Below are 23,944 nucleotides of genomic sequence, written 5' to 3' on the forward strand. Positions count from 1 at the left end.
TTAAGAGTACATGTTGGCATAGTTGCCCTCTCCCAGTGAAACAGACCATCCTCTCTTAGAAGGCATAGACACACACAAGTGCCCCGCGATCCGGCTAATTTTGAGCCGCGCCTCCCACCGTCCGCGGTCACGTGTCGGCCGCCGCGGCCGCGCTGATGGTGGGGGTGGCTCTGCCTTGCGCGGGGGCAGGAAGGGAGGCGGCCACGGTGCCATTCTTAAAGGGGCCAGAGGAAAGGCGAGAGAGTGCTGACGGCCGGAAGGAAAATGGTGAGTTGCCTCCGGGGAGGGTGGGGGCCAGAGGGCTGGGTCAGCTAGCTGGGCTGTTCTGTTTGCCGGAGCCGGTCTCGGCGGGCAGCGTCCGGGGTGGGTCGGCGGCCGCTTCCGCCCTGGCTGCTGCCCACGGCCAGGCTTGGCCTCCCCCCACCACTGCCGCCGCCCCGCCTAAGAGCAGCATCCTCCAGCCGGGCCCGGTGTTGATCCCAACCCCCCACCCCCACCCAAGCGGGCTCTGGGACTAAGGTGCGGCCAGGAGGCGTGGGTCACCCTCTCCCGGTCCTTCTAGATGGAGGGTTCCAGCTCCTGAGCTGAAGGGTTGGAGGGGTCCAGGGTCTGGCCCAGCGAAGGGCTCCCCCAAACGCCAATTTCTCTGCCAGGGGCGGGCAGGCGCCGAGCACCTTCGGCCTGGCGGCCTTCGCCGGGAGGGCTAGCTCGAATTCTGATTCCATTCTCGCGGCCTCACCTTAGCTTGCCTCCTCCCCCGGCCTTCCTCCAAAGGTTTCTCCTTATCTGCTTCCTTTGAGTTAGGCAGTTGGAAACCTATTGACCCAAGGTTTTGCCGCTTGGCATTGAAGTGACTGTCAGAAGCTTTAGTTTTGCTGGGTCTAGGGGCTCTGGCTTCCATTCTGGTGTGAGTTGGACCCCATGCTCAAAAATAAGTGGAGAATTAAATTAGTTGCCCAATAAGGATCCTCTGGACCTTTCCTCTCGGGTTTTTAAATATACTCATTTCTTTCATTCAAAACCAACCAAACACAAAATCCCTCACTATCCTCTCTCTGACCTCCCACTCATTTCTCAACCCGCCTCCATCGAATAGATCTTGTTATGGTCACTTAAATCCAAGGGACTCTTCAGTTCTTGTCTTTCCTGACCTTTCAGCTGCATTCCAGGCCGTTGACCATGCTCTCCTTTCTGGGGCATTCCCTCCCCTCATGCTTCCCCCTTGGCTTCTGGGATACAGAACTCCTGGTTTTTCTCCTACTTCTGTTGGTCCATCTGTGTCCCATGCAGACTGTTCGTCCCTGGACATCACACATAGGAGTCCTAGGTTCTATCCTAATGCTTCATTTTCCATTCTGTATTCCTTCGTACCTGCACCCACAGCTTCAGTTACCACCTACCTTTATGCAGATGACTTGTGAAATTGTATCTCAGACCTTCTGAGATCCAGATCCAGTCCAGACTTGTGTATCCCATGATTTAGTTAACATCTGGAAAGCTTTTACCCAGTGGGGTTCTTCAAAGCCATGTCAGTCTGTCCAAAATAAAACTTATGCTCTTTCCCCTCAAACCTGGTCTTCCTTAGTGTTCCTTAGTGAAAAGCAGCACTATTTAGTTCTGTTCCACAAGCGAGAAGTTGAGGCGTCATCTTGGTAACCCTTTTTCCTAACCCACTGCTCCCACTATTCAATCTGTCACCAGCTCCTTTTTAGTGGTTCAGAGAGTGAGTGGGCTAAAGGTCAGGCTGCCTGGGGTGAATCCTGGCTCCGCTAGTTGCGTAACTTTGGGGAAGATACTTCACCTCTCTCAGCCTTAGTTTCTTGCAAAATGGGGATAATACCCATTTCATGGGATTGTTTTGAGCATTAAGGAAGATCCGTATAAAGAACACAGCACAGTGCTTCTCTCATAATGTCTAACACATGTTAACTATTATTAGCAGTATTCACCTACTTCTATGTATCCTTATCAGCCTGTCTGAGTTACTTTTCATCTCTCACCTGAGCTAGTCAGTTAACTAGTCTTGCTCTGTTCATCCTGGCTCTCTGCCTGTTTCCTGCATGCAAAGCTGATCATGTTTTCCATTACCACCCGGCGTAAAACACCTTAGTGGCTTCCCTTTGCTCATAGGATAGAGACCAAAATACTTAATATGACCCACTGGGCCCTATGTAGTCCAGCCCATACCAATCTTCTTTCGTACCATGTTTGTTCATTATCTGTGCTTGAGTCACATAGGCCTTTCATTATTTTAGATGTGCCATACTCATTTTAATCACAGGGTCTTTGTATTGGCAATTATGGTCCTTCAGATGCCTTTTTCAGGTAAGCCTCCTGTGACCATGCTGTTCTTCACTGGTCATAAGTTCTCACAGCATCCTGTGTCTCTGCTTCCTGGCTCTTATCACAGGTATAAACAAGTGTACATTGTTTTGCCTGATCCTTTTGATGTAGGTCTATTCTCTATTAGACTACAAGCCCCTTGAGGGCAGGCCCATATTTTTTATTTACACTCATGTGGCGCTTAATGATCCATTCTAAGAAATGCATCGTTCGGAGTCATTGTGTGAATATACAGTCCACCCACAACAAAGAATGTGGCGCTTAATGATCCATTCTAAGAAATGCATCGTTCGGAGTCATTGTGTGAATATTGCCATACCACCTAGGTTTGATTACACAAACCTAGGTGGTATGGCCTAGTACACACACCTAGGCTATATGGTATAGGGAGCCTGTTGCTCCTAGGCTACAAACCAGCACAGCGTGTTACTGTGCTGAATACTTGGCAATTGTAACACAGTGGTATTTGTGTATCTAAACATACCTAAACACAGAAAAGGTATAGTAAAAATATGGTATAAAAGATAAAACGGTACACCTGTACAGGGCACTTACCATAAATGGAGGTTGCTCTGGGTAGGTCTGTGAGTGAGTGTGAAGGCCTAGGACCCTACTGTATGCTACTGTGGGCTTTATAAACACTACATTTAGGGCATGCTAAATTTATAAAACAACACAAGATTAATGAAGCACAAGAGAAAATTATACAATCGAGATACAAAAAAAGAGCTATATAAATTAAATCACAGCATTTTTTTTCCACTTGGTTTCTGATCCTTAGAATGTCAGGATTGTACAGGAAGCTCTGGGTATCAGAGCTGGAAGATAAGACTTCCGTGATAAATTGGTCTTTGCCTAAACAAAAAAACTGAAATATTTATTAGTTTCACTAATGGGTTCTACCTTTGAACCGAAAATATGAGATGTATGAGGCTGCTGTCAGCATAAAACAGCATACTGTTTTACAGCAAACTTTTTGAAAGTAGGAAGAATACACTATAAAATAATGATAAAAAGCATAGTAAATACATAAAGTAGTAACAGTCGTTTTATCATTATCAAGTATTATATACTGTACATAACTGTATGTGTTATACTTGTATATGACTGGCAATGCAGTAGGTTTGTTTACACCAGTATTACCACAAACACGTGGCTAATGCATTGTGCTACAGCTAAGACGTCACTGGGCAATAGGAATTTTTCAGCTCTATTATAATCTTATGGGACCACCATCACATGCAGTCCATTGACGGAATGTCATTATGTGGTGTGACTGTTATTTTTTTAATATGATTGTAGCCCTAGCATTTAGCATGGTGCTGACACTAATTAAATGTTCGTTGTATGGATAAACCAATAAATGCACACTTGAGCTCAACTCTCCACTTAACTTTATGTGTTAATATTTACCATATAAACTTGTTTTCAGGGCATTAATATTGATTCTTAAAGGCTTCTACGAACTGTAAGCAATTAGAATTCGCTGAGCCTGGATCCGTTTTCTTGTAGGAAGGAATTTTTTTTGGCCTTATTATGGTATTGGGAGGGCTGAAATGTAAAAAAAAAAAAACAACTATAAATTAAATCAAAGCATTTTTTTCCCCACTTGGTTTCTGATCCTTAATATATCAGGACTGCACAAGCAGCTCTGAGTATCAGAGCTGGAAAATAAGACTTTCATGATAAATTGGTCTTTGCCTAAATAAAAATCTAAAATACTATTAGTTTCATTAATGGGTTCTACCTTTCATTAAAGAGAGAATGAAAATTGTAATTTTCTGACTTTTGTATCTTTCTTGGAAGGTAGGAAAAAATAGACTAAGGTTGAATACTACCTTCAGGAAGCTCCATATGACTTAGCATCTCTTTCTCTAAAGAGAACTAAAAGGATGAATGGACATGACAACTACAGGAGCCTTATCTGTTGGATAATACTTTCCAACAGATAAGTATGGGTGGGATGTACTTTCTAACTGTATGATAGCATATCCAATGGTATATCACACCTTACATTACCAGTATTCTGAATTTAAAAGACAATTTAAATGGCCGGCCCGGTGGCTCAGGCGGTTAGAGCTCTATGCTCCTAACTCTGAAGGCTGCCGGTTCAATTCCCACATGAGCCAGTGGGCTCTCAACCACAAGGTTCCCAGTTCAATTCCTCGAGTCCCGCAAGGGATGGTGGGCAGCGCCCCCTGCAACTAAGATTGAACATGGCACCGTGAGTTGAGCTGCCGCTGAGCTCCCGGATGGCTCAGTTGGTTAGAATGTGTCCTCTCAACCACAAGGTTGCCTGCTTGACTCCAGCAAGGGTTGGTGGGCTGCGCCCCCTGCAACTAGCAAGGGCAACTGGACCTGGAGCTGAGCTGCGCCCTCCACAAAAAGTCCTGGAAGAACACACTGTTCCCCAATAAAATCCAATAAAAATCTTAAAAAAAAAAAAAATTTAGTTGATAGCCATTTCCTGTTTTAACATATGCTTTAATTTACCCAACACAGGGTCAAAAAAGCAGGCTTTTATTAACTTTTTATTTTAACTTAAAATTGGAAGGCTTAACCTTTTGGGTATGAGACATGCATTTAGCATTGATCTCAGAACTGTTCTAATTTTCTTGAAGAAGGATGGAGGAACCTATATATATGAAAAGAGACCAAAGTATGTGGACCTTCTTTGGAACCTGACTCAAAAACCAACATAAAAAGAAAAATATATGTTAAAACTGAGGGAAATTTGAACTGAGTGTTTGAGACTGGAGTTATTGTTAGTATTTTTTAGGTGAGATAACACTATTGTCCTTATATTTCTAATGGCATATGCTGTCATTTTAATAATACATAGAGTAATATTTACAGTTGAAATGTTTTGTTGACTTTGCTGTGGGACAGTATTGATGGCGTTGGGTGAAATAAGATTGGCTATGTGTTGATATGTAAAGCCAAGTGATAAGTGCATAGGATTTCACTATACTATTCTCTATGTGTTCAAAGTTTTACACGTTAAAAAAGGAAAGTATTCCATTCTTGTGTTTGCAATCATTAATACATTTGCAGCAGTAAAAAAGAGTGCTTTTCATCATTTTCTTGCCAAATTTCTGGAAAAGAATCTCTAATATTTTTTCATAATTTGTAAAAGTTTCTTTTCGTTTTTATATTTGTTTCATCTGGTTTTGCTTTCATAATTCTTAATAGCTCCTTTTTTAAGTGCCCATAGTGATTTAATTAATATAGAAATATTATTGGTCTTTACTCTTGGGGTTTATTTTTCTTTTTTTTTTTTCATACTTTTTTGTATTTGTATTTTTTTTCACAGTTGAGACCCAAAAATGAATCAAGGTCTTAATTCTAAGTACAGTAAGATGACTATCCTGTCCTTCCGGCGTAGTGCCAACATACGTACTTTCTACCAGCCGGCAGTGATCCTTGACTTTTCCCACATTCTTCCCTTCCTCTCGTGCCAAGAAAATATCACAGTATTATGTGTCTAGTTCTTTGAGATATTTATTAACCAAAGAGAAAGTGAAAATATACCCTACATATAAGATGAACAAATGTGTGTAATTAAATAATGTAGATAGAAGGGTTGTTAGTGTTAAAAGCTCTTTAAGTGTTCATGTGTTTCATGTTAATACTGTCACATAATTGTGACATTTGTAGATGTCAGTATACATGTACCTTTATAAAGGTATTAGGTTTTATAACTTTAACATGTATATATGGAAGTTACGGCATTTTAAACGTTATTGTTTTCTTTTCTAGAGTGAGTCTTTGGTGGTTTGTGATGTTGCTGAAGATCTAGTGGAAAAGCTGAGAAAGTTTCGTTTTCGCAAAGAAACAAACAATGCTGCCATTATAAGTAAGCTAAAAGTGATTGCCTCTGTTACATGGTGTTAGTTTGTTTTTATCTTATAGCTACATTGAATAAACTGAACCTTTAGAAAGTAATTTACCGTCTCCTGTTTTAAGTCCCACCCTCCTTATAGATCACTTTAAAAAATAAATGACAGCTAATATCACAGAACAGTTAGAATGTCCTACCTCCCCCCTCAGCTGCCTACACAGAGCTGGAGGGGATGATCTTTTTGGTCACTTGATCATTTGTAGTGATGACCCATCTAACTCCATCCTTTAACTTCTCAGGGAACTAAAAATAGCCTGGCCATTCATCCTCTAAGAGAAACCTTTGCCTACAACTAAAATGGGTAAAGTTCAGCATTGTGTTTAAAGTGATTTGGGGCCTTATTTCAATTCTAGACTTGAATTCTAGTTTCATGGAGAATACATTTAAGTGTCACTGACTTCTGACAATGGAAAGAATGATTTGAATATTGTCTCTCCCACTGTGTGCTGTATCTAATGGTATCTAGATTTATTTTATATTAGGTAATATTTAATATGTGGGTAGTGATTTAGAAAGATAAAGGAAGGGTGAAGGGCTGAAAATGTAAGTCTATAGCCTATGCTTAGCAGAGATGGAGCTCCAGATGTGAATTAATGAGGTGGTGACAACTTGTCATGAATTCTGGTTCTACTACAAATAAATACCACAACATAGGAGTACAGTTCTTAAAAGTGAAAATGTGTGTCAGTGCCATTTTGCCATAAAAGTGAAAGCTATTTGAGAACATACTGTTATCTCAGGATTTACTATGAAACTAGTGCAAAACCAAAAATGGCTAACTTTTCAGGGTGACGGGGGAAAAAATAGAGGCATAGATTATCTTTGAACACATTTAATTTGACTTTGGATTATGTTACATACATTTGAATATCAATATCACTGCTATTTGTAAATCACTTTCTCAGAATACTCATACTGTACCATGAAATCCTGACTATGGAGAAGCTCAGAATCTGGTGATGGTTCTATCCTGACTCCTGGTACACTTTCCCCTTGAGCTCTAATCGTGTTACATAGACCAATCTCAATCAGTCACCCTTTCAGACCTTACTATCTAGGAAGTTGCATTTGAATTACAAAGTTCTCCATATACACAGGAAATCTAAGGAGTGGATATAAAGTTCTAAATAAGCAAATTAAGTGCTGGGAATTGTGGGTAAAAGCTTTTTAAACACTGACTCTTTGAAAGCAAAGCTAGCTGATAGACCATAATCTAAAACTGAATGAGTTTTATGCTTGTGTTTCTTGATGTTTTAATTTTATATGCCTAAACAAGGGCTGAGACTCTGAGGGTTGGGCAGATCAAGGTCACATTAGAATCACAATTTACTCATACTATGTTTTTATTTTAGTGAAGATTGATAAGGATAAACGTCTGGTGGTACTGGATGAAGAGCTTGAGGTTTGTTTGGTCAACTAAATACAGTTTTATGTTAAGAAATTATTATTGCCCAAAAGTTGCTATATTAGTTATATATACTTCCAAAATGAGTTCTAAACCTTTTAATACATGTTCAGTATGCATGAAAAGCACTTGCTAATTTTTGTGTAGTGCATTGTCTTGCTAATTAACCACCTCCTTTAAAAACAATAATGAAATCCAGTGTAGTAAGTAGTGGAAGGTAGGGCCATATGTCCAGTAAATACTGAGTCAACTTTATAATTTGCTTCTAAATTACTTGGCCGATAATTAAGTACTAAAATTCTATAACCTAAGAATTTATTTTGTCAAATTAAGTAATTTAGAGTGAAAATAATTAACTTATTTTCCTCCTAAATCAGACATTGTTGTTTCTTCGGTGGGGTCGGCTTATTTCAGTGTTTACTGGCTTATTTCAGTGTTTACTGACAATTGGACTACTGTACCTCTCAGCCCCATAATAAGTGGAATTAAACTGAGTGGGCTGGAGTGGGCTTCCATTAGATTGACGGGAGGGTTTAGTAAGCTCAGCTTGTGTACAATTAAGTAAAATAAAATTTTATGTTGTGTATGGTTATGAATTTATACCTATTAGTAGAATGGGTGCTTGGTACATCTCTTAAGGATATGGGTTGAAAAAAAACTTAAAAGTTGTTTTTCTTTATGGTGCCAGGGCATTTCACCAGATGAACTCAAAGATGAACTACCTGAACGACAACCTCGATATCCTTTTCTTAGTGCTTTAAAAAGATTTGTTTTCTTTAATGGTCAGAATTTATGAAGTTTATTTGTTCAACTTTTAAAAGACATATATTTTACAAAATTGTCTTCTATACCATGATCACAACCAAATTTAAAATATGTGTGTACATATTGGATTAGAAAATGAAAAATTGTATTAGTGGGATGCATTATTTCCTTTACACAATTCCATTAATTATGTGTTTGCAATAAAAATGCTAAAGATAAAAAAGGCATATTCAATCCATACTTTTAAGTATATTTATTTTTGAGAGATTATTTGATTTTATAACTTATCTTTGGGGCCCATTTATAAATTTATGGAAAGATAACGAATAATGAAGGTGTGGCCTAAATGGGCAGGTTAGAAATTTACCGCTCAGTAGCTCCCTAGATCTGTGTTTCAAAACATTATTGTAAGTACTTGTCTCAAATAGAAAGTAATTTTAGTTTCTTTAACTTGAGAAAAACCTTCATTGTGTATAGTTATAAATATCAACATGATGATGGAAGAGTTTCATATCCTCTGTGTTTTATTTTCTCCAGTCCTGTTGGTAAGTGAATTTCTTTAAATAGTGCAGGTTTGTTTCTGATCTAATTAATAAAACCATTTTTTCATACTAGACAAATTTTATGCTTTATGGTTTAAAGATGAGGTGTGTGTGCACACATACACTCGTGAATGCATTCCTAGAAATAAGTTACTATAAAGCATCATCTCTTAGAACTTGCTTATTTTCTTAGGATAAATTCCTAGATGTGTAGTTGTTAGGGCATTTCATACACACATTTTAAGGAATTTGAAATGCAGTGACATTTTAAAATAACAAAAGTATATTTTCTCCTATATTTTAATTTTTTAATAAGTATGTGAACTTCGTGTACAATCATGATATATATTTGAGTTTATCTTTAAAATAGTAGTTACCCATTATATGTCTATGATCTTAAGAATAGTCCCAGAGTTCCTTACATTGGTATTAAAATGCCTTATTGATATTTAAGGTATGTATTACCAGAACTACTACCGTCACCACCACCATTCAAGACAGTGAAGTCTCTACTTAATGAACTCTTCTCTAAACGTTATTATTTGTATTTTTAGCACTTAAAATATACCGCAGTGTATTAACTTAATATGTAATCAGGCTGACTTTTTTTTAGGGCAGATCTCCCTGCCCCACTGACCCACCACCATCCCCAAACCTTATCTGTGTTAGGCGTCCATAAAATTGATCTTGATATTGAAAGTCAAAATTCAGAAAATGTTGAAAAGTTTTTAAGTGTTTGCACGGCTCTAAAAGTCAAGATCTACAGTGGTCTAGCCTCATTTATTTTTGATGGTCTGGGGCTTGTTTGCTTGTAATTTATCTATGTCTCTGTATAGGCGGTATGCAATGTAAGACGCAAAATACAACCCATACGCATTTAGACTGAAATTTTTGTAAACTCTAAAGCACAGGAAATCTTAAATGTGTCAGTTTTGAAAAGTAAATGAAAAGCCATGACGTTTTCAAAATCTAAGTCTCATTTCTACACTAATCTCTCTTCCAGGATGTAAGCCTGAACAACAGATGATGTATGCTGGGAGTAAGAATAAGCTAGTCCAAACAGCTGAACTAACCAAGGTGGTATTTATATTTGACTTGCTTGTTGAGACAATATTTTCCCTTATTATTCCCTTACAGTAGTCCCCCCACCCTTATCCGCAGTTTCACTTTCCACGGTTTTAGTTACTGGTGGTCAAACATGGTCTGAAAATACTAAATAGAAAAGTCCAGAAATAAACAATTCATAAGTTTTAAATTGTGCACCATTCTGAGTAGCTTGATGAAATCTGTCCTGCCCAGGACATGAACATCCCTTTGTCCAATGTATGTGTACACAGTGTATAGTACATGTCCACGCTGTATATGCTACCCACCTGTTAGTCAATTAGTAGCTGTCTCAGTTATCAGCTTGCTGTCAAGGTTTCACATGCTTGTGTTCCGGTTACCCTTATTTTACTTAATAATGGCCCCAAATCGTGAGAGCAGTGGTGCTGGCAATTCAGATATGCCAAAGAGAAGCCATAAACTGCTTCCTTTAAGTGAAAAGACACATATGTATAGGAAAAAACATAGTATATATAGGGGTCTGTACTATCCAAAGTTGCAGATATCCATGGGGGGCCTTGGAATATATCCCCTGAGGATAAAGGGGGACTACTGTCAGAGTAAGAGCTAAAATAATGTGTATTTTTTTATGCAGGTGAACATTATTTAGAACAGAGCAGTAAATTAGTCAAAGCTTTTTATTAATTGGAAATAGAATAGTAGAAGTCTTTAACCAAAAGTCTGTTGTTTGAATGGGAATTATAAGGTGATTATAATTAGAAGAAATCACATTAAAAATGTAGGCTGCTTTGGGCGGCCGGGTAGCTCAGTTGGTTAGAGCTCAATGCTCTTAACAACAGGGTTGCTGGTTCAATCCCCACATGGGCCACTGTGAGCTGCACCCTCCACAATTAGATTGCAACAACTACTTGACTTGGAGCTGATGGGTCCTGGAAAACCACACTTAAAATAAATAAAAGTTAAAAAAAAAATGTAAGTAGGTTTAGAGAATCCACTATAACTATTCAATATATTGAGAGTTCTTTGCCTTCCATAATGTAATTTTTAATAGATAAAAGTCAGCATTAAAGCTTCTCTGAGCCTTTACCATAGACTGAATGAGCCAAATTCTGTGCAGGAATTCCATATTATGCAATTGACTGTATTGCTTCCAAATCTAAAATTAAATTGTTAAGAATACTTATTAGTAGCTTTATTAATGAGACATTTGCTTTTTGATTGAACATGTCGCCGTTTTATGGCATTTTTGAAGGTTAACAGTAAGAGGCATACTTGCTCTTAAACTTTAACTTCCTCATATTACTTTGAGTTGAAAAAGTATATACATTTAAGGTTTTGAAATAGAATATCATCATTGAAATGGTATTAAATAATACTTCTTTCAGGTTTTATTGTAAGGACAGCATCAGTGTTTTCCCCTCGGGTACTTACCATCAACCCAGGGGATGTCTTTAAGTGCCCTCTGCCGGATTTCCCCTTTAGCTATGTGATTGTCACTGATACCACCAATTTACAGACACTACTTTTTCTCATTTATACCCTAGGAATTCCCTGGAATTGCTCTAATGGGCTGGGTGGTTAAAAACAAGCTCTGTTAACTGCCTCAGGTCTATTCTAATCCTGTGCATAACCTAAAGCAATGGAATTAAGGCATGGCACTTTTACAAATAATCCCATTGAATCCTCACCAGGATCCTGTGAGGGGGTATTCCTGTTCTGTAGATGGGAAAACTGAGCTTCAGAGGATGAATGACTTGCCCAGGGTTGCATAATAATAAACGACAGAACTAGGATTCAAACTCACATCTGGCCTCAAATCCCATCCTCTCTGCCGTATTACATTTTCTCTCTGTAGCCATTATACTTTCTGGGCCTGTGTGTTCAAATTCTTGCTGGAGATTTGTAGCCTTGGACCTCTAGTCCATCTTTATCAAAACAATCTACAGCTGGTATTTCCTCCAATTAAGGAAGACCAACATATGTTCTTTCTGCTCTTAACTAACTGGATTGATTTGCTTGGGTTGTCTCTCTCAGCGTGTAGGTTTACAGAATTGCTCATTTAGGATATTTATAGATTTGTACTTTTAAGAGGTTTTTTTTATGCCATCTTAATTGCTAAATTTTGGTAACTGAGTACTTAGTATTTAAAGAAAAAAGTACCTCCCAAATGGTATATCTAATTTGATTGAACATGTCGCCGTTTTATGGCATTTTTGATTAAGTTATGACCAACGTGCAAAAAAGAATTTGGTATTTAATACTCAAATATATAATGTGTTTGATTTTATTGTTGTTGAGAGTATCAGTATAACCTGAGTTTTTTTTCTTAAGGTATTTGAAATCAGAAATACTGAAGACCTAACTGAAGAATGGTTACGTGAAAAACTTGGATTTTTCCACTAATGTGAAGTTCTGTTTCTAAAGTATTTATGTATTAACCTGACCATACTGGAAGCAGACATAAATACTTATTTATGCCTAAAAATGCACTGTTACTTTCAGTTTGTTTCCTGCAGTAAAGAAAAATTCTTCGTTTGTTCAAAGTTTGAACAAAGAAGAAATCATCTTCATAGTAACGAAACTTTGTAAAGTGTTTCCTTATATTTGTAATTGTTAGGTGGACTACTTTTCTCCAGGGACTTTTTGCACTCTTGTGACTAATTTCTATAACTTATGGTTCAGAATTTGTTACTATTTACAGACACCATTGGAAAGTGGGTATTAGATTATGATAGACAACAGTTGCCTCCTTTTGACAAATACTGGATATTAGCGGTTTATATATGGAAATGGCATATTATCATTTGTCAAATCTTTGAAATTAATTTGGGGTAAAAGACTTGAGTGACCCAATTTTGAGCCATGAATAATAATTTACTATAGTATAACTTGCATAACAAGTACATTTTTCATCAATTCTATCTCTTCTTTGGTTTCCTGTATCTTTTTAATCAAGTCCAGAAACTTTGTTCCTCAATCACTCATTCTTAAGGTCTGGGAGTTAGATTTTATAACAGTCATGACTATTCTTAATGGAAAATAGCATCTGATGAATTGATGGGTTGTAGCTAATCAAGGGCTTCATTCCTGGGTATGTCATTTCTGGATAGTTTTGAATCTAGATCAATAACACTTTATTTATAAAGCATCTCTTAATGTCCTGTGAAAACTAGTTATTTTAAATGTGTTAATACTGTGCCTTTAATTTATTAGCTTTAAAGTTAGTTTAAAACTTTTCACTGCCAGTATTCCAGATTTGGTGAAATTAATACTTTTGTAAAGGGTCCAAGTAAAACAATTTTCTAATGTGTGTATCTGAAATTTGTAATAAAATCGACTTCATATTTTAAAAATTCCAACAATCTGCTTGCACTGGTGGATATATGGCAGTTGAGAGTTATAATTTGGGGCGTATTTGTGATTAGTTTTGTGCCATAGGAAAAAATTACTTACCTTAAAACCTTAGCCATAGTTAATAGCATTAACACATCAATAGAAATTATATCTTACACCCTAAATTTCAGAAGCTATTCTAAATTGGACACCTGTCTTGTCAGATGATGGTATTCTTGGCAAGGATTCTAATATGTAGTGTACTTTAAAAACAAACATATAAGTAACTGTTTAACATTAATTTGACAAAAAAGGTCTTGAGACTCTAAAGACTAACCAAATTTGCTGAATTCTTATATTAAGAATATCTTAGTCATTTCAAAACTAGCAAAGGCATTTTTTTATGTTGACATTATTTTCCATTCATATGTTCTTCACATTTTTTTGAGGTTTCTGTGCCAAGTTTAATAAAGGTAAAAATAGTTGGAATTTTCACAATATTGAATAGAGCATCATCTGTTCCCAACACTGTTTGACTTCACTAATCTAGAAACAGGAAGCAATAGGAAGTTAGTCGGAGATGAGGAAGTGCTAGAGTTTTGGTTAATGAATGGGAAGGATTCTTTATTCCAGTTTCCAGAGAGAGAGAGAAAACTTCACCCAGGAAGTTTAAGAATTCTTTAAACAGCTATTTTGATTTTGGACAATAATGCTTATAATTCTGCAGAAATGCAAGTGTAATCCAAATGAGTGGAGACTGTTTTTAATGTTTTGAATGAAGGAAATGAGATTTTGTTTCATCTGGTCTGCAGCAATAAGAGAAACTAGTGCTGCAAGAATGTATTTTTTATTGCGGTTCCTTATTTTGTCTTGCACATTTTAGGTTTTTTGTTTTGTTTTGTTTTTTTAATTTTAAAGTCCTCCATAATGTAAGGTAATATTAACCTCCATATAAAACTTTTAGTTCCCTTGTTCTCTAACAGGGGCAAAGAACTGTGATAAACCATGCTTTTTTGAGCTTGTTTGCTTCTTATGGATAACGTATTTTGCAAGACAATAGGTTGAGGTTAGAGGATCAATAGAACATTTTTTACTTCCTCTGTCCTACAGGGAGATTTACAAATCCCATGCTCTAGAGTGTTCTCAGACTTTTTTACTTAAATTTCCTTTCCATCTAACCAAGTTTTGCATTGTTCTTTTCAAGTACATTCCTTATTTGATCTCTTCTGCCTTCTCTCAAATAGCAACTCCAGATTTCATAATTCCAGTTTTTATATTCTATAACTTTCTGGTACAACCATTCCTATTCAGCCTTGAATTTTAATCTTTCCTTTTCGGCAGCAGTTTTTTTTCCTGGGAACCTCCTTCATGGTCTTCTAAATCAGCATTAGTTTTGAAATTGTTGGCCTTGCCTAAGTTCTGCATAGCGTCTAATGTTGTCAAAATAGAACCAACTAGTAATCACAGCATGTTTTTAGTATGGTTTTTGTGGCAACGTAAATGACATATGAAGAAACTGTTCTCAGGTTACTATGCTGAAATTCCAAAATGTCAGTTTTGAATAGCATTCACTTTGTTCTGGTATTGAATCAATTATGTTAGGAAAAAAAGTTCGTTGACTGACTGTTTTTGTTTAATTGACAGCTAAAATAAATGTTCAAATTGTCTATTTCTAAAAAGTTTACTAAATGCATAGTGCAGTTAAACATACTCTTGTTTAAGAGGGTGTTGCTAAATTTTTTTATTGTCATTACTAAATAATCTTTGTAGCAAAATGTCTGTCAGCACTTTTCTCTCCCTTTTTATCTCCTATTTTCAGGAGTCAAATGGAGCCATAAATTGTATCCTGGTCTGACACTTTAACTAAAAATTTCCAGTTAGAGGAGTTTATTGCCAAATTAAATTTGGCTGTCTTTATTCCCCACCGATATAGATAATAAGGAAGGTGTACTTAAAAAAAGTTTGAACTACTTTAAAATCCGAGCAATGTCATTAATCCATAATGTGGACTAATGATGAATAGATATTTTCATAAGAGTTTGAATGCTGATATTTGGTGGAAGTAGAGAGTAACTAGTATTCTATCAATTCATATATTCTTTGTATGGTTGCTTTCCCATTTTGTTCAATAGACTGATGATACTGGAATCTACAGAGTTTGAGCCTTTACAATGTATGTGAAGAAGTGACTCAAACATTTCTGGACAAATCTTATTTTGTATTTCTGGAAGAATGTAAACAAACCTTCTAGGCCACTTAACACCAATGGTCCAAAGTTGAATATTCTTGAGAGATTTGTTTCCTATCATGCCATTTGACATTTCAAATCACCGGTCATATTCTAGTAATGTTTTAAAAAAGTACATTAAGATTGTGATAGAAACTGTTTTCTTGCTTTTTGGAATAGAGTCCATACACATATAATTACTTGAATACTGTTTGAGATCACTAACATGCCAGGGCAGTTCCCACTGATTTAGATGGTCCAATAGAATCTCATTCAGGAGGCTTGAAACATTAATGGTTTAGTCTTGTGAATTTTAACAGTTCCCTGTCATCGTTTAACAAAGTCAACAACTGGCACTACTTCTTAAGCTGTGGTTTCAGTCTCTGCTAGTTCATATTGCATGTTTATTTTGGACAGTCTTCTGTTAAGCATGTTGCTTGTACTGGTTTAAATAAAATGTTAACATGAAAGCACTTCTAGCTTTTCATTTTTTTACTCACCTCCTCTCCCCCTTGGAGTTACTATCACCTGTCTGGCTCAATTGTGACATTTGTGTGAGCCACACAGGCTCAGCAGTTTACTTTATCTGGAAAAACTGAGAGGCAAAATAAACGGGAATCACTTGGCAGTGTAGGGTTGGGGGAGAGAGAACAAATTGAGATCATAAAACTTTCTAAAACTTGGTCCGAGGCTAAAATTATTTGTTTATAGCAGTAGAGGACATTTCAAATAATGAACTCTTGATTTCAAAGGGAAACTAGACATTAGAGGTGCTGTGTACATCCTAAGAAATCAAATTAAAGGTTCTTTTACTGAATATAGTTTATCACCGTTTATTAAACATCCATTGAAGACCCATCTTGCCTTTATTATAGACTGTTCAACCTGGTGAATTCATTTATCTATTGAATGAATACAACTTACTAATACATAGTTTTTGCCATATACTTGTGATTGAGTATGTGGTAGTAGTCACAGTTTGTTTTAGTATATGTGCTGCCGACGCAAACACAAGTCACAGTTTGTTTACGGTTGTCAAAGGAGTGGTTTATTCCTATCTTTAAGAATTTTACTTGGAGAATTGGCCAGAGTGAGGGAAGCATGTCTTCCTTCTCTAATTTGGCCATTTAGCTACTTGGCCAGCCCCTAACTTTCTTCACCTTCCTTGTCTTTTTGTCCTTTTCACTTTTCAGCAGCAGCAAATATATTTGTAACCACTTACAGCATGGGCTCACTCTCGTTTGCATGAGGACACAGCCTGAGTGGATATTGTATCCTTGTACAGTATATTTTTAGCTATGTCAGGGAACCAATTAGATTAAAGATCTTATTGCTAAGCATCAGAGAGTTGTCACACAAAACTCTCATCCTTTACTTGAGATATGCTCCTGGGCTACATAAAAGCTCCCTCTTTTCCAATTACAGGGGGAAAAAAAGTGCCTAGGTTGCATCCAAAAGCCACCCTGTAGTGCCCAAAGCAGGGGAAGGCTGTGTGTACCTACACAATTACGTACAGATTCCTTTACCCTGGAATTTAAGGTCCTCCATATTTTGGCCCATTCCTTACTTGTAATGGACAAGCCAAGCCCAAGATGCCATAGCCCTTTGTTAGGTAGAAATGCCCCAGCTACTGCTGCTTGCTGAAGGGGCAAGCCTTTAGGCAGCTGTGATTGGTCCCAAATTGGATGTACCTTCCTGTCCTCAACTCTCTCCCACCCTCAATACACACATGATCTCTTGATTCCAGCCCTTGCCTGTTGAACACAGAGTCAGGCAGCCTGTATGATGTTGCCTGACTGATACCAAACAATGAGCTGGGCCAATCTATAAAATACCTTCATAGTTCATGCCTGACATTGGGAAAATGACCTCATTCTCTTGAATGAGGCGGTCAGCAGTGGGAGCTGAACTTGGAAGAACACCATTAGATGTAGAAGAGGCCATGTGCAACCTACAGAGCAGAGGGAAAGATGATGCCAGCGAGGGCAGTGTAGAATGAGACAGGCAAGCAGAGAGTAACTGAATCGGGGAGCCCCCAATTGAAGAGACACACTCCTACCTTTTAGGTTCCTAGAGCCTTTGTTCATCTGAGGCCACTCTTTGGGGTCCCATCTTTCTGAGGTCTGGTGGCTCAGCTCTTCTTGGTTGCCTCAGTATCTCTATCCTTACCCATTCCCCCACTGGGGACTTTGGCTACGGGTCCCTTGACTTGGGCTATACCTCCAATGGCTTTATCATTGCCCCTCCCAGCTCTTGGCTTCTAGTAGTCAGCTCTCTGTTATCGTCACCTTGCTTCTCCAGACTGGCATCTTAAGCAGGGTCCATACCTGGCCCACAAGAAGCATGCTGACTCCCTGTCTGTCAGGGTCAGCTCTCAGATCTGGCTTCTGCCTACCTCTGACCTCATTGCATCCTATTCTCTTAGCCCACTACACTTGTGGCTTATTTTTGTTCCTCAAACACACCAAGCTCAGGCCTTCTCACTAAGCTGTAGCTTCCCCGGGAAAGATAGCTCACTCCCCCTGCTCCCCCATTTTCTGGCTGGCTCCTTCATTCTGAACTGAGCTTATCTGTTGCCTCTCACAGAGGCTTTCCCTAATCATCCATCCTAAGGTAGCTACATACTCACCATCACGTCACCTCTATTTTAGTTCTCTGCACAGCACTTACCACCGTCTGATACTTTTCTAATGTATGTAACTGCTCTGATGGAGGACTCTCAAATGGAATAGTGTAACAACAATTTTGGTGTTGTTTTTCAAAAACTGTGACCTCCATTCCCTGTTAAACCATTCTTTTTTATTCTGGTTAGAAAGCTTCCTTGATGATATAATATTTCCACAATGTTTCAGTGGCTTGGTTGTTAAAAGTGCCTTTTCTGTTCGTTTTAAAATTCAATCTCATACTTGCTTCCAGCCTCTTCTCCCCCTTGGTACAGGCTAAGCCTGTGGCTCTGGAACAAGGATGGTGCAGGGACGCCTGTCCTCATGTCCTACTCTCTTACACTGTCACTCTCCCCTGGTGTTGGGGAGGGGAGGAAGGAGACAGAAAAGATAGCTTCTGTGACTGCCCACGGCGGGCTGACTGTGTGCTCCTTCATCGATTTCTTTGTACACTTGCACGTGTTGCTGGTAAGTAGGTCGCTATTCTTTCAGATGTTATTGTTTCTCTATTTAACACTGACTGGCTGTGAGTTCCAAGAGTGGGGCAGGTATTCAAATGATGGTTCTTTCTTAAGAGTCATCTTTTGGATCTTTGATGGCTTTTCAGGATGTCTTCAAGATTACTCTTTCTACAACTTTTGTTTCACTTAAATTAGTGATCATTTCCCCCCATTTGCTTCGTTTTCAGTGTATTCATTGCTATTTTTTTCCCTACATACCCCAATAGATTAGTCAAATGTCTAGCGATTTTGCCAAATGCTTCAACACATAAGAAAATCTGTCAGTTCCTTTTTTTCTCCTTGGAGCTCCCCTTCCCTGCAGTCCATCCTCCCCCTAAAATCTGTACCAGATGCTCTATAGGCATGAGCCACAGCTGTCATCCTGAAGCTTCCCTTGCTTGCTTGTTAGTTAGAGCCCCTTGTTGGGTCCCATGTATTCTCCATCTTGTTAACTCATTTTGCGGAAGCTCATGGTACATGAAGGAGAGCTCTTGTATTTCTGAAAATGTTTTTCGTCCTTACTCACAGTTGATCGGTGGTTCGGCTGGTGCACCAGATATTTTTGCTTGGTCTCTCCAGAACCACTGCTCGCCCTTCTCTACCCAGATTTCACCCAGGAGGTTCAACTTTAGGAACTACACCAACTGGCTCCTTGCCCTCTGGTTTCTGCTTGAGTTTAGCCAATCTCTAGGGAAGATGGAGCGTGAGGACAGGGTATTTACTCCCTAAATCACTTCATGAGGGCTTCTATTGAAAGTCACTCACTCAAGACAGCCCTCTCCACATGACCTGCTCCTTCTGAATCCTAGTAAGTGCTACCTCTCCTCCTTACCTGGGCTTAGTGATGGGAACAGCAGAGCTTTGAGGACTATGTTTTTCCACTCGTTAGTAACAGCCCTTTATCAAATCATCCTCAGATCTCCTAGAGTGCCATCTCTTTCCTGGATATCCAATTCTAGGGTGAAAATCATTTCCCTCAGAATTTTAAGGGCCTGCTTCTCCTTCTAGCTTCAGTATGCTGTCAAGATGTCTGATGCCAGCCTGACTTCAATTCTTTTGTGAATTACATTTTTTCTTCTCTCTGGAAGATTTTGGGATCTTCACCTTATTTCTGGTATTGTGAGATGTCGCTGATAAACCCTGGTGTGGATCTGGTTTCATTCATTGTGCTTAGATATTTGATAGACCATTTGAATCTGGAGATTCATATCCTTAAGTTCAAGAAAATAATTTTCCATTACTTACATGATAACCTCCTCACCGTGTGTTTTTTGGGGGGGGTCTCCCCACATCAACAATTTTTGAATACAAGCTGGATGTCCTACAAGTGAACTCAATTCTGACACTATCTACCCAGAAATCGCGTAAGATCCTACAGAGTAAGGGCTCAGTCCCACAGGACTGCCCTCCACTTCAGATGCCAATTGCAAACCCAGGTTGTTATCTGTGTTGTCATGTTGTACACCTTAAATTTATATATGTTATACGAGGTCTGACAATTAAGTTCGCGAACATGTCGCAACAATGTTGCTAACTATTTTGATATCAGAGGGATTATTCATTATGAATCTGTACCAACTGGACAAACAGTTAACCAAGTTTACTATTTGGAAGTGCTGAAAAGGCTGCGTGAAAAAGTTAGATGATCTAAACTTTTCACCAACAATTCATGGCTCTTGCATCACAACAATGCATCAGCTCACACGGCACTGTCTATGAGGGAGTTTTTAGCCAGTAAACAGATAACTGTATTGGAACACCCTCCCTACTCACCTGATCTGGTCCCCAATGACTTCTTTCTTTACCCGAAGATAAAGGAAATATTGAAAGGAAGACATTTTTATAACATTCAGGACATCAAGGGCAATACGACGATAGTTCTAATGGCCATTCCAGAAAAAGAGTTCCAAAATTGCTTTGAAAGGTGGACTAGGCACTGGCATCAGTACATAGCTTCCCAAAGGGAGTACTTCGAAGGTGACCATAGCGATATTCAGCAATGAGGTAAGTAGCACTTTTTCTACGATGAGTTCGCGAACTTATGTGTCCGAACTTGTATGTCAACATCTCAATAAAGCTGGAAAAAAACATTTTAATATACATTGGTTTCCTTTCAATCTTTTCACATGTATTTAAAAAGATATTTGTCTATGGTATATATCCAATTTCACGAGTAACAGAATATATGCATTTTCCATTAAAAAAAGAACTTCATAATTTTTCTGAGTGCATATATCATGGTTTACTTAACAATTTCCTTATTGTTTGATATTTTGGTGGTTTCTAAAACTATTGCTAGATATATTTTTCGTGCAAAAGGCTTTTTCCATGTTTTGGATTATTTTCAAGATTATTATACTGTGCGGGACTCCCAGAAGCTGTGGACAAGGGAGGCTCGCCAACATTGAATACTTTCATTTATTTACAGTATTGCCTAATTTGATTTACCAAAATGGTTATCTTTATTTTTAAATTTGCTTTTCTTTGATTACTGGAGAGAGTTGGCAATTTTCTCATATGTTGTTAATTAACTGCAACTGTAAATTGTGTAATCCTATCCTTTGTCCATTCATTAAGTGGGCTTTTAGAATTGATTTTAGTGAGTTTTCAATATACTTATTAATCTCTCGTCTTTTTGATGGGAATATTTTAGTTTCCTTTTTTATTCTGGTAATTTTTTCTCTCTTAAAATTTTTACTTATTTATTTGCATAACTGATCTGTTGATTGTGAGTGTGTGTGTGTGATGTAAATCACTGATATTTGGTTTAGAAAGTATATCCATGCCCAGAGATTTCACAACCCTATGTGTTCTCTTATTTTATGGCTAGCCTTGGATTTACCTAATTTTATGATATAAAGAGAGTATTTAAATTATTAATGTACCTAAACAAAGGTTTTAACATCATCAAAAATACTTTTTCCCTATAATTTGGGATGTCTCCTTTAAAGAGTATTTAATTCTTATATGGAATTGGGTCTTTTTCTAGAATAGTTATCCTAACACATTGATGTATTTGTCGATTTTGGTGTCTCAATCATACTTATAACTATTGCAGCTTTATAAAATGTTTTCAAATCTCATGAGGCTAATTTCTTTCCACCTTTCTTTGTTTTCAAATATTTATTTGGTATTTTCGTGTGTTTTTTCTTTAAGGTGAACATTAGAATAATTTTGTTCCAAAGCTCTTTGGGATTTTGGTTACAATTGTGATAATATAAATTAATTTGGGAGAGATTGACATCTCTTTAAACTTCAATCAAGGAAAATCTATTATTTAGGCTTTTTATCTTTTTTCTCAGTGAGGTGGTATAATTTTTTTCATATTGATAGCACAAATTCCTTGTTGAAGTTTCTGGGTATTCCTTTTAATCGGGCTTTAGTTGTGAGATTATTCATGATAACGAGGAGATTGACCCAGGGATGGCTGTACAGTTGTGCCTCACTGAGACTGGAATACAGCTCAGGAACTGGAGCACCTAGCTCTAGCTGCATTGACAATTTTCTGGTTTTCACATCAAATGCAGAAGTTTGTTGATCCTCTGCCATAAGGGTAATACAGCATCTTCTTGTCTGGCTCCATGTCCCTGCAGTTGAACCACCTGGCCATCTACTTGTTAATCTTTTCTCATTCTCACTGCTTTGGCTTACTTAAAACCAATTTGACTTCCCATCACCCATGGCCTAGCTTAGCTCTTCCTGCCTCTTAGCTACTCTCATATTATGAATTCAGATTTAGTTCTCTTTACAACCTTTTAGGCCTATAGGTGGTAATGGCTCCTGGCTATTGCTGGCCGCAGAGTACTGTACCTTCCTTTGTTAGTTTCCTTCAGCCCTGCCCACACTATTGCACACAGTCCAGTGCATTGCAAAGTGGTGCACGGCTGGACTGGCACCTCCCCTAGGACAGGCCAGGACACACCCAGCATCCAAAGGTGAGAGTCCTTGTAACATTGCAGGTGAAAGGTAGAATCTCATTGCTGTTCTCCTAGCCTGCGTCCCCCTCTGAGAAACAGAATGGAGCTAGTCCAATAGGACTGCAGGGAAGTGGGTTCTTTTAAAATTGTAAACTTTTTACTTTAAAAGAATTGCAAAATGTTTCTAATAGTATATAAAATTTTCAATGTACAATTTAAAGATTAAGCATAAAAGAGTGTAAAATTCAAAGATTAACAAATGATAAAACAGATAGCCATGCACTCACTACCTAAGCTAATTACCACATGTAGCAGCACAGAGAATGGTGCTCAGTGCTAGCTGAGCAACACCTCCAGTTCTCTACGACGAGTATGTTACATCTGCAAAAATTTGCTCTTTTTATCATGTGTTCTGAGCCAGTGGAGTTTAAATTAGACTCCCAATATCAGGTTTTCTGATGTTTCAGGGTCTAATGAGCTTGGCCTAAAATGACATGAACAGCAGATACAAATAGGAACCAAGCAGTGAATATATTAAACTTTCGATGATTATTGATTTTTAATAACTACCCATTCTTGTTTAAGAAGAGAAGCCGGCTCCTGTGGGGAAAGTAGCTATAGCTACTTTACTTCTGCTTAGGTGTGGTTTTGATCTACTCACAACATGTGTTATTTATGGTTCCAACTTGTTCTGGGATTCCACTTACTCCTGGGTTCTGTTGACTGATTTCTCTTTAGTGTCTCCCCACTTGTGGCCTTGCCCTCCATTGTCGACTGTCCTTGTATATTTCACATTCAAACTCCCAGAGAGACAAAGAATCCATGCGGCTAGCAGGGGCGTGTTGTCCTGTTTAGGTAGAGCCTTGTCCAGCTACCCTCTCCTCAATATGTAGTATAGATGAGATACATTTATAAGAAGGGGACTGAATCTCATGTTTTGACTTGAACAACTCCCCGAAAACTCTGTTTGCCCTGAGACTAGGAGACTGCATCTGCCCCTCATTAGTTTATGAATTCTCCTAGACAAATATTGCCCAATGCTGTATTTTGCTATGCTTCTCTGGCCTGCAGTACTGAATAAGTCTTCTTTGATGCCTTCCTGTCTCTTGCCATTGTGCCCAATCAATCAACTCCTGCTGAGCTTTTCTTCCAAATACTATCAAATATGTTCCCCTTTCTCTCCCAGCTTCCACTACTTTAGTCAGAGCCACAGCCACTTTGCCTGGACCACCACTGTGAGCTCCTTGTTTCAATTCTACACTCCTTTAATCAGGATCATTGTA

The 23,944-nt window shown here is 38.2% G+C and overlaps 1 protein-coding gene across 2 annotated transcripts; it reads left to right on the forward strand.

Annotated features, from left to right (window-relative positions):
- GMFB (glia maturation factor beta) lies at positions 1 to 16,054 on the forward strand. 2 transcript variants are annotated; one of them, XM_019725733.2, is made up of 7 exons: positions 1 to 267; positions 6,103 to 6,199; positions 7,597 to 7,646; positions 8,338 to 8,387; positions 8,877 to 8,959; positions 9,960 to 10,033; positions 12,353 to 16,054. In XM_019725733.2, exons 1-7 carry the CDS (start codon positions 265 to 267, stop codon positions 12,422 to 12,424), a joined length of 429 nt encoding a protein of 142 aa, XP_019581292.1. In that variant the 5' UTR covers positions 1 to 264; the 3' UTR covers positions 12,425 to 16,054. The 2 variants fall into 2 exon arrangements, with proteins under 2 accessions (XP_019581292.1, XP_019581291.1); XM_019725732.2 differs by having other exon boundaries at positions 115 to 267; positions 8,874 to 8,959.
- The last annotated feature ends 7,890 nt before the right edge of the window (positions 16,055 to 23,944 follow it).

The sequence above is a fragment of the Rhinolophus sinicus genome, linkage group LG03 (assembly GCF_036562045.2).
Source record: "Rhinolophus sinicus isolate RSC01 linkage group LG03, ASM3656204v1, whole genome shotgun sequence".
NCBI lineage: Eukaryota > Metazoa > Chordata > Mammalia > Chiroptera > Rhinolophidae > Rhinolophus > Rhinolophus sinicus.